Here is a 15505-nt window from a genome sequence, read left to right as displayed (position 1 = left end):
ATGATGACAGTCTGCATGAAGTGAGTTGACACAATGCTAAACAGTTAAATTGAAAATCTGTTTGAAGCCCAAAATAAAAAACTGTTAATCAAAATGCTATCAAACATGAAACCTAGTTTTTAAGCAAACTCTGAACTTGGCCGACAGACCTTAAAGATGTCGAACTAGCATCAGAAGACAGTCTGTCATCTGCAGCAGAAGCATTCAATTGTCGCACCTGCTCCTCTAATTGCCTGTTCTTTTGTTCCTGTCTTAATTTACGCTCCCGCGCAGCTGCTCGTTTTTTAACCAGTTCAAGGTCAACTGAAGGTTTTTTTGCTTGAGGCTGCAGAGTTCGCTCTGACATTTTTATGCCATGAGTTGTGCCTGTTTGTGCAAGGATTGCTGGCTTAGTCTCCTTCTCACTAGGTGGCATCGGAGCAAACATACGAAACTCAGAGTAGTCAACACCTGTAAGACATTTGGATATAATGACGTAAATAGCAGCAGAAACAAGACTAAAGAGGTTCTATCACTCTAGAGTTCATGTACCAATCTTCACTACTGCTCGTTCACTGATTCAGAGATGTAGAATAAATCTAGGGCAGACTGTTTAGGAAAAAGAAAATCTAACTGCCTGCAATCTCAAAAATTAGCAAAAAATAGCATGCTAAAACTGGTTTGCAATGTAGCTTCTAAAATAGATATACCATATACTTTAATTTGGTTCAGGAGAATATTAGCAAACGTTAGCACCTATGCTTTATATGACCTGTGATCCATTAGCATGGGATCAGTGTAAATTTACGTCACAGAACATACAAGGCATAATCATTTTTTTCTGTAAAACCACCAATCTTCCTTATTTTTGTTGAAACAAAAATAGACAAAACCTAAAGTAAAGCAGCTACTAACTCTGAGAGTTTCCTTGAATATTGGCATCTTCAACCATGTTGATATGAAGATCATATCCAGCTGGCTTAGGAAGTTGTCCTTCCATGAGAACATTTAAACCATTTAGTTCAGTGGTGAGCCTGGAACTAGGAAGAACTCCCATAGAGCTCTTTTTGACCTTTTTCATTTCTTCGGTTGTCACTTTATCTGACTTGCTGTATGGAAATTTCTTGGTTTTAGACATGAGCAAAGGATTAGCGATGGGCTTGTCCAGTTGATTGTAACCTGGCACATTCGCAACCTTAGATGGAGGAGGCTGGAAAAAAGGTTGTGAATGGAGGTTGCGACTTATAAATGGCATCCAATTTTATATAAGAATTAAATTAAAGCCTTGAACAACTTACTCTTGGTGATTGTGGTCGGGCTGTACCAGGCTCATGGTACACAGGCTTAGACTTTCTATGCTCAAACCTTCTTACGGGTACAAAGTTAGGCTCCAAAGCACTAAAAGGTTTAAGAAATTGTTGACCAAAAATGTTTTTACAATAAAAGCCATACAACTTTAAACTTGGAATACATTTTGGGCTATTTGACAATAGTTTTAGTTTTAATCTCAAGTTGTAGAATTTTAAAGCTTAACAGAGAATATAAACAATAATCCTAAGATATAATTAATTTTGTAACAAACCTGCATATATTGCAGACTAGATTTATGAACATTGCTACTAGGAACCTAATATTTCAAGCTTGCTGTATATTGTTGAATATTTGAAAATATGTAGTTTATGTTTTACTCTTTATCTCATGTTGCAGAATTCTACTCTATGAGGGTATAACCAACAACAATGAATATACACTAATACTAATAAACATTGAGCTTGCTAGCTAGCCAGTATATAATGTGGGCATAAGCTTATACTCTCGGCCTGATTATGTTCAACATAGCTTATGTGCCTAAGCAACCAAAATAATTGAAGCAATAATTGAGCAATTTGGTGAGTCCGCTTTATATGAAAAAATACAGATTGGAAATATATCGCCTACATAAATTTCTGACATGATCTCTGTGAAAGTTTTTCTCTGTATCCACGTATGTGTGTATGTCTATTATAGAAGAATAGAAAAGGAGAGCTGTATGGATAATGTATTGAACTGTAATGTAGAAGTGTAATACTGAACTCATTTGCCATAGTGAGGAACTTTGCTTATATAGTAAAAAAGAATATTCTAGAATATGCCAGAATAATAGTAAACATGACTTGCGCAATTCTTGTCATGCAGACAAGTGTATAACAGCATAGCATATAAACAAGACTAGTAAATGATGCAATAATGTAAGCATGAGTAATAGTCTAGAATGTTCTGGATTATACTATACTATGACAATCTCAACATCATTCCTTATGCCATATAGTTTTATTATGACTTGAATGCTATAGCATACACATTGCAAATAGTTATAGTAGCTTTAAAGCGTTAATCTAAAATAATTGGTTAAAGCACTATTATTATCCTTTAAGAAACCTGCGTCTATATACATCATGTTAACACAAAAAACGAAGACTTGAAGGCTTGTGTTGCTGAGTGGTTCAATGCTTCATATAGATACACGTAGCATTCTTTATATTACCAACCATTTCATTTTTTCAACATCGTCTTGGTCTTCTTGAAATTTGACAGCTTTTGCTAATGATATCTCCCGAATACTTCGCATAGCCACATCGTCCACCTCTCGTTGAAGTGACAAATTTTGTTTTGGGGTAGACCGAAGGTGGAGAGACTTCTTTCTATCGAACTCGGTTTCCATTTTGCGCACAATCTTTTGTAGGAGTGCACCTCAGCAGTTTTTAATGTACATTTATTGTGCGTGTATTATTTATATGTGCGATTATTTACGCAGAAAGACATTGCCATAATTTCGCAAAGACGAAGTTCTTATCATTTTTACCATGGGTAAGCATTGAAACGCGGATCCGCCATATTGATCGCTATGGAAACAGCTTTTTATAAGTTGCTCGTATATTGTTTTACACTCTAAAGATTTATTTTAGTATTAATTAATATTTTAACATTTAAAAATAAAATTATTAAATGTGGTATGATGAAAGTGTGCGTATTCAAATATACCGGTGAGATAACTCTCGCGCAACTTTTATTGCGAGGGTAAACAACTCTGCTAGAGAACGATATAATTATTGATATATTAGTTATTGTTGTTTCTTCTAGCTTGATACATTTGAGCCTAACAATTAAAAAGATAAAAACAACGAGTACAACTAATAATTCACCAGTTTTGTTGATGTTTTGTTTAGCATATTTTAAAAATGTGGCTTTTTGTGAGTATGTTGGTCGGTTGAATGAAGAAAGAACACATTTTTTAAATGAATATGACACATAAAAGAAGCTATTAAAGAAACTAAAAAATGACAATGATCTTGTCATTTTTTGAAGCAAATATTTTACTTAACATACCAAGTAACTCACATCATACAATGTTTCAAATTGTTCAAAACATTGCAGTATTGTAAGTAAAAACAAAAGGCAGAGTAAGTTAAAACTAAAACATAACAATAATAAAAATTACATGAAGTTAATTTAAATCATATTTAGTGTAAATTGGTCAATGTAAGTTATGCTGTGTATTTCCATAACTCACTCCACTATTCACCCTACCTACACTAAAGCTCTTATCTCTCTAAGGTAGACTAACAATAAATACTTCTTTTTATTATTACTACTTTATTAATTCAATTTATAATATTTCATTTTTTCACATACTTCTATATTATGCATTTGTTTTAAGGCTTTATGTAGTTACTCTTCTTATTAATATTATTTTGTTATTCCTTATCTCTGGAATGAAATGAGCAAAATACATGTACACGTATAGGTAATCTTATAAAAATTGCTCCAACATAAGATGGTTTCAACATACGATGGTTTTAACATACATAGCAAATTTTAGAATAGATTTAACCTCATATCTCAATGTTTTTCTGTGATTGACTTTTAGGTATAAGCTTGTATGTTATGTTTAGCAATGAATTTTACGCAGCTTATCAACCTTGCTGGGCTGTTGAAAGGTTCACCAAATTGAATGTCTGAACATTTTTTCAGAGCTGTTGCGCATGAAATAGAAATTTTTTTCATATTTCAGTTTCACCTTTGGCCAGATATTCACATGCAAAATCTTATTAACTTTTTGTGGAACTTAGTGCTCGTGATAGAGACTATTGAGTGCATTTTATAGCGTCAGAGACATTCCTATAGGTATTGCATCTCATGAGATGCAATACCTATAGGAATGTCTCTGACGCTATAAAATGCACTCCATGGTCTCTATGTACAAGGTTTTGTACATACTCCGATAAACAAGCAATTTTGATATAGCCTAGACTTTATTGGCCATTCCAGGTTCTATTTCCATACAACATGATCTACTCTAACGGATGCTATTCTCTAGCTGTAATATAGTAGAGATCCAAGCCTTAGTAAGTTGAGGTGCTGTGCAAACTGTGGCACAGTTTGTACTGTACATTTGGCATGTGTGTCAAGGTCAATGTCAAGGTCAAAAATAAAGATTAGTCCAGCTGTTTATGAGTACGAAAATTTTATTTAGAAGCATCAACGGTTTGTTACACCAAATAGCTAATTCCTGATTTTAATCAATTACAGATGGCGGTACATTAAACTCTGCTGGTTCTGTGCTTAGGAAAACGCAAATCAGAGGGAACTTGCTCGAGATATCTGAAATATTTGGTTTGATGAGACGTTTCCTTCTGAACAGCCCAAGTCTGAAAATGAAGAAAAGTATGTTTGCTATTTCTCATATCACCTTAAGCAGCTGTAACTTGTCTATTAAATATAGCAACTCTGTCAGAGCTAGTTGTTATCAGTCATTTCTCCTTTATAGAGTCAGCGACAACGAAGAGGAGGATGAGACTGATGCTACCGGTGAAAGGGTCAGTAGAGAGAGTGGCAATTCTTCTGGTAGAAAAGACAAGAAGTCATCCGTTAAATCTGAGGGAGAAGTCATATCTGATGAGGAGTTCCTCAGGTAGATAATTTACTTGTTGATGGTCCTGAGGCTACTAAGAAAGCTCAATAGGTGCTAGCATCATTCCACTTCTATTGGGGGTCCTCCCATGTTTTGTGACGATTCTGACGACCCGACGACAGGGATATTTAAAAAGTGACAGACGAGACGACCATTTATCAATGTAGGTGACGATAATTGTGTAAGTAGGATTACTAAAGGTACGGCTACACGTAACGAATTTTTCGTTGGTTCGGAGTTCTGACCGAAATCACGAAAAACGCAGAATTAATCGGTCGAAATTCACAAAATTATTTGAGCTGTGCATGCCCACCGAGTTCGTCGACAAAACGCTTTTAAAAGATTAAACAAATTATTAGCGAGCACGATTCTAGCAGATTTAGCAATTAGTATAGTCCAAGACATGTATCGCGACACACAATAAAAGTACGAAAGCAATTCAACATAGAACACACGATATAACTGTTTAAGTTGCGCTATTGTTGGTTAACGAGCACGAATCTTGCTAATTTTAAGATATATGTAGTCCGAGAACAGAATGCGACACGCAAAAAAATATTAAGAAAATTCACCATAGTAAATACGACACAACCGACTTGATTGTGCTAAAGACGGCAACATTTTTTACCACAAAACTTGCTGCTGAAAAGGAAATATAAATAAAAAATAAACAATTTGTAGCTACAGCGTCCAAACAATAAATACATACAATAACGCGATCTAAGCAGTTGCATCGTGTGTACTATGTTGAATTGCACTTATACTTTTATTGTGTGTAATTATACGTCTCTTGGACTATACTCATTGCAAAAGCTGCTGGAATCGTGCTCACTAGCACGATTCTAGCAGCGCGGAATAATTCTGTGTTTCAATCATTTCGTGATTTCGCTTAGAACCAACGAAAAATTTGTTACGTATAGCCGTATCTTTACTAACTTATTATTTGTCCAAAATCAACACGGTCAACCGAAACTTCACTAGTTCTGGTTTGAAGCATCTGGCCCAGCATTTAAAGACTGTCAAATAATTAAAGTGAACAGCAATGTAATGCCACGACAATGACAGCAAATCCGTTTCCAAGTCTGTGACTGGCAGTGATTATCATAGACAATCTCGGTCTATTCTCAGTACAAGAAATGTAGCCCTAAAAACCTAAGACGGCTGTCACTCTTCGCGGAGTAATCAGCAACTCTCCCAAACATCACTAATAAGATTGTGAAGGTCGCTGGTTGAGCCATGCTTTTAGTTAGCAGAAGTTCAAACTGAGCAAGTTTCAGGTTTTTAATGCAACCCAGTGCCACCAAAATGGATATTTGTATTAAAATAACGAATGCGAAGAAAGAGGTTGTTTTGGTTACCAACTTGAAAAAGGTGACAGTGATTTTAAAAGTGACGAACGTGATTTTAAAAGTGACGACAAGGATTTTAAAAGTGACTATTCTGACGACAACTTTGTGTGGTAGGACCCCCTCTATTAGCGCTGGACTTGAGGTGCTTTTCTGTAAACAGTTCAATATTCCTTTTGAACTCCGGTGTGAATACTGAAGCAATTATTATACATTGAATAATATAATAATAAAGTTTATAAACTTGCATATATATGCACTTTATTGGGCAGTCCATCATCCTTGTTATACAAATTTTTTTAAATATTTTGCCACAAAAATAAATAAATAAAAAGGTATTGGCATGTGGTGATTGTGAATTCAACTTTAAAAATGATCTGGTACAGTTGATCTATCGGCCAGTATGATTATTTTGTATGTTTGTTCTCCGTTGCCTCAGCGATTATGTTATTTATTGGATCGTCTCTTCCGCTCATTGTCTACCCTCCATACTCTTATCTTATTGTGAGCTGTGAATAAACTCCGGTATCATAGGACTGAGTCACTTGAACCGCTTTCTGATGAGACTGAGGAAGAAATGATGCTGAGGGAAGCCTTAGAGGAAGAAGCTACCATGGTTAAGGATAGAATTGCTGCCAGAGCGCTGCCATTTGACTATTGCCGGCTGGGCGCGATCCAGTGCAAGGTAAGTTACTAAGTTTTATGGGATGTTTTCGAATAATTACAAACACATCATTAGTTTGTAACTGTGTTCATCAACAACCAATCCAGACGACCTATTTAAAAAGTCATACAGTGAGGCTGTCAGCACCATGTGTGTTAAGCCATATCAGTTGTAAATAATTCTGAGGCAGCATATGTTAAAAGCTACAGAGACTCTCATATTTTATTGTCTTACGCTGTTTGTATTTGAGTTAGTTTATTTGCATTTTATTGCTTATTATGAGCTCCGTCATACGCTGTTTAAATTTTATTAATTTAAAACTTGAAACTATATACTATCATCATTTTTTTTAGGCATTTGCCAGCATTTTATAGTCAAAACTGTTTTCAGCCTGTTTTGATATCTGAATGCTTTTCTGTTTACAACTTCTTTGTTTCTGGTTCTATCAACCAAGTCTCTTCAAAATGGCTTTTTGCTATCATCATTTTAATTTAACTTCTGTTCTCCCGTAAATTGTTTTTTATCACAATATATAGCTTGACCAATTGAACGCTGCAAGAAAAAGCCTGGACAAAACCTTGTCTTTTGAGGATTCATTTGTGCACAGCTACTGGCAGAGGCACCTTCTCTTCTTGCTGCAAGGAAAAAAACTGAAGCTTTAGAAGACCTCAGTCGTATCCTCAAGGTCAATCGGAATCACGCAGGTGCCTACATCTCTCGGTAGGTGTGCTTCACACCTTTTTTTCAGTTTTTCCTGCTGGAAATATTGAACTAGCTCAGCCAATGGTAAGTTGATCAATCTTGCTAAGACAGATACGTAGTTTGAACAAATGTAATTCATAACAATATAGAGTACTCAGTTGAGTTGCTGCGTACAGCTTGAACTGATAGCCTTCGATGGCTGTAACCAACCCGACTCAAGCCATCAAGATACAGCTGACTAACACGGATATCTACATGCAAAAGGTCAAACTTTATCAGGGAAGGCATCAGGTATTCTTTGTGTATATGGAAAGTGCTATTATTTGACAGTTGCACTGATGATCTGATCATCAAGCAACACTAGATGCACAATTAATCACTTGAACAAAGTTTGTCTGGTGGTAGCAATCAGATTGTTTTTTTATTCAGGTAATTCTATTTTGAAACCTGAATTGAACGAGCTAGAAATTCAATTTTTTTAGTATAATTTTAACTTCTTGTTTGAAATTTAGGTTATACCGTGTAGCAATTTCTTTTCAAATGGTAGTTAATATTCACTCCTAAAAGTTGTTTACTCATGGCAAAAGAATTTATGGTCTGAGGAGGCAAATCCTTTTGGAACTTGAATGAGTTTGACTGAGCTCGAGCATTCATATTTTCTTATATAATTTTAACTTTTGCTTTCCGCTTTGATTGAGAAAAGTAGTAGTTTTTTCAAAGCTCACATCAATTTAAAAGATGTTTCTTGTTGAGCCAGAAGCATATCAAACAGTTCACTTTAGTCAGTACACAATACATCAGCGGAGTGAGTTGTCTCCTCTTCTCACCAGGTGCTCTTGGCCATGGAAGATTATGCTGAAGCCTACAAACTCAACCCAAAGCTCACTAACGATATTTTTAGCAGAACGGGGTATTACTTTCACCAGGGCAATTGGCAGGCTGCTATCAATGACTTCATTGAGTTTCTCAGGAAGTGCTAATTCTAGATTGCTTAGAGGTCAAGCATTCACCAAACAGTTCAATTATCAAGTATTAATATTTTATTAATTATGTCAAGTTGATATCTGGTTAATCCTTGATCACTAACTACTCTCTGCGCAACAGTCAGACCTAGGAATTGTGTGCTCCTTGCATTCATTTGATTGGCTGTTACAAATGGTAAACACTTGTCTAGCTGTAGTGTATTTACATGTAACCTCTAAAAGTTTTACCCATAACCATATGATAAGGTTGATTTTATTTATTTAAAGCCGGCAAGGTTAAAATTATTTAGCAAAGTAATTTGTGTCAGAGAATGTAGCTGTGACATCATCAGAGATGTCCAGCACATTGGTTGAAGTTTAACTGAATAATGCATGGATTGAGTTAATAAATATTGTAGCTGTGTGTTTCTGTTGGTTTGTTAATACAGGCCTCAATTTATGTCACACAAAACGTTATTATCATCTCTCTATATTCCTTGCTATTTATGTTATTTGACCTTACATGTAGTTCATTGTTACCATGTTGTGTGAATTTGTCGTCACCTTTTTTCCTGTTTGTTAAATCATCAAGCACTAAGGCTACTCTAGGCTGTAAATTCACTGTTTTCTCTCTAAGTTCCTAAAACACTGTTAGCTACATGTATAATTTAGCTCTTTGTCCATTTGCTAAGCTGTGTGCTACCTTCAGTCTAATATGATGGTATCTTTTAGTTAGTTACCCTGTCTCCTTCAGTATCACAAGCAGACACTACAGAGTCTTGTTTCTCACTGATAACTAGTACCCTGGCAGTCTAGTGTGCCTAAGAGAGATCATCAGATGTCTATATGAAGCACAGAGAATATGTGTGTGTACAATAAATATATAGCCCTGAAAGGCGAATGATTGGTGCAGGTGGTAGCATGCTGGGCTGGGAATCCGAATGTGGCAGGTTTGAACCCTTTACAATAAAAACTTTTTTCCAACCTTCAACTGTGGTTTCGGGTGAACAGATGCGGCTCTTATTATAGTAAACTAGTATGCTGGCAGTACCATTCACCGTGAGAGATCATCATGTGTAATAAGTATGTGCACAATTATTCTTAGACGTGGAAAGGTGGGTGAGTGGTGCAGATGATAGAGTGCTAGGCTGAAAATCAAAACATCTAGGTTCGATACCCCTGTAGTGGAATTTTTTTTCTAACACACTTAGAGGCTTCAAACAAACAAACAAATAGATGGACACAACTTTTATTACAGTTAAGGTTGGACAATAGACGACAGTTTCTGAAGGGTGGTAATTGCCAATGTTTATAGTTTCTTTCTTGTTCAACCTCTAATTAGAATCTAGTTGGTATAGTTGGTAACTATAGTTGGTAGTTTATAGGTTTTCTGTTGTGTCTTTTGGTTGCTAAAATTAGGGTAGCGGCTAAAGGTGTTTCAGTAATAACTAAGGAGGGTGGGATGATAAATTATTATTTGTTGTTTGATAGAAAGCGGTGCAAGATTTATCTGCTGCGATGCACCTTGACCCCAACAACTGGCAAGCCTTCTTTCATAGAGCGTGCATCTTCCGCAAGATGATGCCAAAACAGTCGCTGCTGGATTATAGCATGTCTATTCTTATCAATGACTCGGAGGAAAATATTAGAAGTCTCCTTCATAGAGGTACCTTTCACTCTATGACCATTTTTATAGACCAGTTCAATAAAACTAAATTTAATACTGTGGCCACACTTATATGGCCACACTATTTTATATTGAGTCAAAAAGATGACAGACAATCAGCGGTTAACTTTTGTCAAACTTCGTTGTCTTCTTTCATTTTAAGTTGTCATTTGGAGTTGTCTACTTGTTGCAGGTGTGTTATATGACGCCATGAATCAGCCTGAGGATGCCATCGCCGACTTTGAAGCTATTCTAAAGCTAAGAAAGGACGTAGCTGTTGGCCATCTCAACCTTGACCTTATCTATCTCACTAAAATGGACTCGTATCAGAAGTATGTGTATAAATAATTCTGCGTGTTCGGTTTTATAATAGTATTTATGGGTTTCTTAGCCAACAGAAATGTTCACTCAAGGAGTGTAGAGATAGGTTGAGTTTGACAGAGTTCATGGAATTCACTTATTCAGTTATAATGTTACAGTTGTAATGGTGAAATTACATAGGTACCCATTCTAGTTTTATCTATATAGTGCCAACCTAGCTTTTCCATTTTGTCCTTGTTTGTGATCTGAGCAAGTCACGTCTGAGTTAGAATCTATTACATAAGTAAACAAATGGTGTTGCTACAAGTGACCCATCTGTGCCGAATGGTCATAGTCTAAAATGGTTAGTAGTAATGAAAGCTGTTGATTTGCTGTTACATCTGTTACATTCAGCTCTTCTATTAAAAACATGTGAAAAACAGAAAGTAAACATTCATTTCATATCATCATTACTAGACTAGTCAGGGACTAGCCCAGCAATGATGTTATGGCTGTTGAATCTATTTTGTTTTGACCATTTTCTTGTTTTTCTATGTACTGTATAAGAGTGTTACCTGTTTCAGCCAGCTAGGGTATGTTACTAAGCCAGCCCCGTCAGTCTAGCTGTACTGTGTATTTATGTATAATTCGCTTGCTTTTGTGACGGTGCCTTGTTGTACATAACATTGCAGTACCACGGACATATCCGACTACATGTAAGCTATTTATAAATCTCTTCAATCGAAGAGCTCATCGTGAATTATTTATTCGAATCTTTGTCTTGCTGCTGATGGCTACAGACCGAGTTTTAATCATTTTTGAGTCTGCCAAGATTAACACTGTCTCTATAAATTATATTGTTTGCAAAGAATATTACTGTAAATTGTGCGAAAATCTTATTGCAAGAAATTAAGAAATTGGTTATAAAATTTTGAAAATATTTTTACTGCTCCGAGGCAGCATTTCAGTCAGCAAGGCAGACTTTCAGGTTGTGATTTATTGTGGATGAGAGATGGTTATGTCAGCTCGATGAACCGGGGGTTCTGTCACCACTGAATTTAACCGTGTCTCGTAGTAGTTTATCATCTTTACCTTCTTTGGCTGTCAGATATCATTTCACCAGCAATTAGTATTCAGTGCTTATAGGAAATATGATCCTGTTTTACCAAGTTCTCTCTTCCTTCACTAACCTTTTCACTCCAATGCTGCTTATGTGATGCTCGTAGTCAACATGTATTTAATATCCTGCTTTCCGTTTGCTAGTTTATATAATGCACTACATTGTGGTTTTCAGAGCTATCAGGAAGTTTACTTCAGCAATTAAATGTGATCCTACGTTTGTAAGAGCATGAATCTGCCGTGCTGAGGCCTATACTAAGATCCATGATGTAAGTAAAGGAAGAGTGGGTTTTTATACCAGCCCGTCTGTCTTTATATTATTAGTAATTTGTAGTGAGTTCTAGCATTCTTTTCTATTATTTGTTTATATTTTATTGTTTAAAGAACCACATAGACATTATTGTTATAAAATTATACCATTGTTATTTAATTGTTCACTATAGAATGCTGTTGCAATCATGTTTAGCCTCGGTAAAGTTTTACCTAGTTATATTGTTAGTAGAATAAATCTATTAATATTATAATGTTGCGCTGCTTTAGATACGTTAGCTCTATTACAATAATTGCTTTCCAGATAGGTAAACTATATTGGGTTCTGGTAGAACTCACTCTATTACATACATGGTATACCTTTACGTAGCACAAGAATGCACTGTTAGACTATACTAGAGCCATTCACCTGCGGCCAGAGGTCCCAGACTACTACATGCACAGAGGGATGATGCTGCTCAAGTCTGGTAACACTGATCTGGCTGGTAATATTATTTTTTATTGTCCAATCACGATTACTGTTTTATGAACTTGGGCTGCAATAAGAAGCCAGTGTATTGGTAAGAGAGTACAAATTGAAACAATAGACTGTACACATAGTATAATCATACTCTCAGGGACAGTATGTAGCGAAATCTGTTTACAATCTCAAGGGTCAGCAATAAGTGCTGCTGAATGATCATATGAATCCATGCATTTATAATATTGAAGAAGATTATTTTAGATTGGTTTAGTATTAAATTTAAGAATTTTTTTAAAGAAAAGAAACTTTTGCGGACTCCAACATCTGTCGCCAATTATATCATATGCAATATTTGGTGTTTATTAGTTATGTTACATCGATACGGAAAACATATAGTATTGTGAACAAGCTGTTATAGTAAACTAGCACAAATATTTATGTATAACATACAGTCAAACATGGATAACTCGAACTTCAAGGGACCGAGCAAAAGTGTTCGAATTATCAGAGCGTTCAAGTTATCAGAGCACTGTCACAAGTCCATATATTTACTTATTTATTAGTAGATACATGTACATATACAAACTATAATATAAATCAAAAGCACAAATGGCTTGTTTCAAATTAAATGCTTCTAATGTAAAGTTTAAAACGTTTTCATGAAAAAGTATAGAGATTTTTCTATCACTTGAGATTGGTTTGTTGTTTGAGGTGATGTTATTGCCAGGACATTTTTCAGATTGACATTGGCAAAACTTGATCGTTGTTGAAATGCTCAAAAGAAAAGACATTTTTTTCTTTTGGGGTTTTACCCACGATCAATTTTGCCGTTTTTTCTTGAAGTTTATGCAGATTACCTTACTTTACCTGGGATTTGTTAAGAGCAACACTCCGAGGCAGTTCAATTAGAAGCTTTACGAGGTTTTACGGTACATTCTATATCACTAACGCTTTTTTAATAGATACTTATTGAATGTACACACGTATTCTGTGTTTAGGTCAAACGATGAATAGTTTTTTGTAGCTCAGACAATGTATATACGTTTAATTACAACAATTTTTAAGACGTTTTAAACATTCAACATTCCGACGTTGATTCAACACGAAATCAACGTCAGAAAACTATTCATCACGGGCTAGCCGGGTCACGCACTCAAGGATTTTCGCCACGCACATACAAAACAAAAACAACATGCGATTTTTGTTTTGTATGTGAGTGGCGAAAATCCTTGCGCCCGTGACCCGGCTAGCCCGTGCTATTCATCGTATCGCAGTATAAATCAAATTTCACCAAACTTTTAGAAAAGTCGTTGACAAAAATATTTTGCCGATGGTGGTAATAACGATGCTTATGAATTACGAAAAGATGAAGTTTACCTCTATGGCTTTGAATAAAGTGATTTTCTAAAGCGATAACAACCGTTTCGGTAGCCGTTGGGCAAAAAAACAGTTCGAATTAACAGTGTTGAGTTCGAGTTATCTATAGCAATTTATCATTACGTGGGAACGGACCAAAGGAAATGTTCGAATTAACCATGTGTTCGAGCTATCCGTGGGCGAGTTATCCATGTTTGACTGTATATTGAATAATGGTTAAAGATTGCAATATCTATTTGGTCTACAACATCAGTGCAGTTTGGAGTAGTATATCTACAGGATTGATGCTTAAATCTGCCAGTGTTCGAGGTAGTTATCTACATAATATAATTTATTCAAAACTTCCATTTAATTTTAAATGTATGAGTTATTTATATCTGTAAACATAAGACACGCTGGTGCATAAACTAGCACATTTACAACTATATGATATAACATAAGTCAGCACATTTATAGCTATACATTATAGGTAACATAGGCTATCACATTTATAACTATACAATATAAGTAGCATAAGCTATCACATGTATAGCTATACATTATAGGTAACATAGGCTATCACATTTATAACTATACAATATAAGTAACATAAGCTATCACATGTATAGCTATACAGTATAGTTAACATAGGCACTTTTATAGCTATATGATATAACAAAGGCTATTACATTTATAGCTATACTAACTGAATACCCATCGTTGCACGGGTAGTAAAAAAAGGTTTTGCATTGAAAATCTATTTTTAAATAATCAATATAACATTCACCAATCTAACTTTCAAATGAAGGCGTTTTGTTTATTTCTGTGTATTGTGTTTATTTCTGTGTAATTCATACTATAGCAGCTGCAGTGCTGACTACAAGTCTACACTGATTGCAATCGTCTTGTTGACTATGTTAGTTTAAGCATTTTTCTTCATCTAAGGTGCAGTTTTAAGCATGAAGCCATGAAAGATTGGCATATGTAATAAGTATGCACCCAATTTACTCTATAGTATAGCCAGTTAGACGGTGTAGTGTATTGAATAATTGCTTGTCTGCTAAACTGGAAGTTGTGAGTTCAAATCCAGTGTGAAGTGAACTTCTCATTCCTAATCACTATAATAGGACAGACAAACAAGTAGAATACAGACAAACAAGTTGATTCATATCTGTAGATGATATATCATAAGCTAACACATTTATGGCTATACGTACAATATAGCATACGCTATCACATTTATAGCTATATTTTTTCTGTTTTTGATAGCAAAGCTTGTGTTTGAACTATCAATGAGAGCTCATGGAGTGAGCACCTTTGGAAACAACTTGGTATAGAGATTAAGAACAGATGTTTTTTTGTTGACATGTGTCAGAGTATTTGCGGAGTAGATCTGGGCCAGAGCGCAACACAACAAGCCGTTGTTCATGGCTTTCTCAAAAATTACTCTAAGACAGCTTACGCGCTTGAAAATGCTTTGAAGGTCACACCTAATGCCCCCTCTTTGTCCTTCTTGGAAAGACACAAATGAAGGCTAAATCATAGAATGATGCTATAGATAGCTTCACTAAAGCCCTGCCAGCAATGATAGGTTGAATTACTGACAGGCCATAGAGAGTGGATTAGTTAAGAATAGTTCACTCACTTCAGTTTAATATTTCTTTGTATAAACATGGTCATGGTTACATTGAGTTAATCAACAGTTACCAGCATAAACATGTTCATGA

At 35.4% G+C, this 15505-nt stretch overlaps 1 protein-coding gene and 1 pseudogene across 1 annotated transcript in view; one reads left to right on the top strand and one right to left on the bottom strand.

The window, feature by feature from the left end:
• The window catches only part of LOC137390773 (uncharacterized), a 39808-nt gene extending 37128 nt beyond the window's left edge, over window positions 1-2680 (bottom strand). The window contains exons 1-4 of the mRNA XM_068077092.1: window positions 2508-2680; window positions 1278-1377; window positions 895-1189; window positions 150-450 (exon numbers count right to left, since the gene is read on the bottom strand). Of these exons, the coding sequence (XP_067933193.1) occupies window positions 150-450; window positions 895-1189; window positions 1278-1377; window positions 2508-2680 (869 nt within the window). The remainder of the gene's footprint in view (window positions 1-149; window positions 451-894; window positions 1190-1277; window positions 1378-2507) is intronic.
• A 1642-nt stretch (window positions 2681-4322) lies between these two features.
• Window positions 4323-15115, top strand: LOC137390772 (dnaJ homolog subfamily C member 3-like; annotated as a pseudogene).
• The last annotated feature ends 390 nt before the right edge of the window (window positions 15116-15505 follow it).

Source organism: Watersipora subatra, chromosome 3, assembly GCF_963576615.1.
Source record: "Watersipora subatra chromosome 3, tzWatSuba1.1, whole genome shotgun sequence".
NCBI lineage: Eukaryota > Metazoa > Bryozoa > Gymnolaemata > Cheilostomatida > Watersiporidae > Watersipora > Watersipora subatra.
This window is presented reverse-complemented; position numbering and strand designations above follow the sequence as displayed.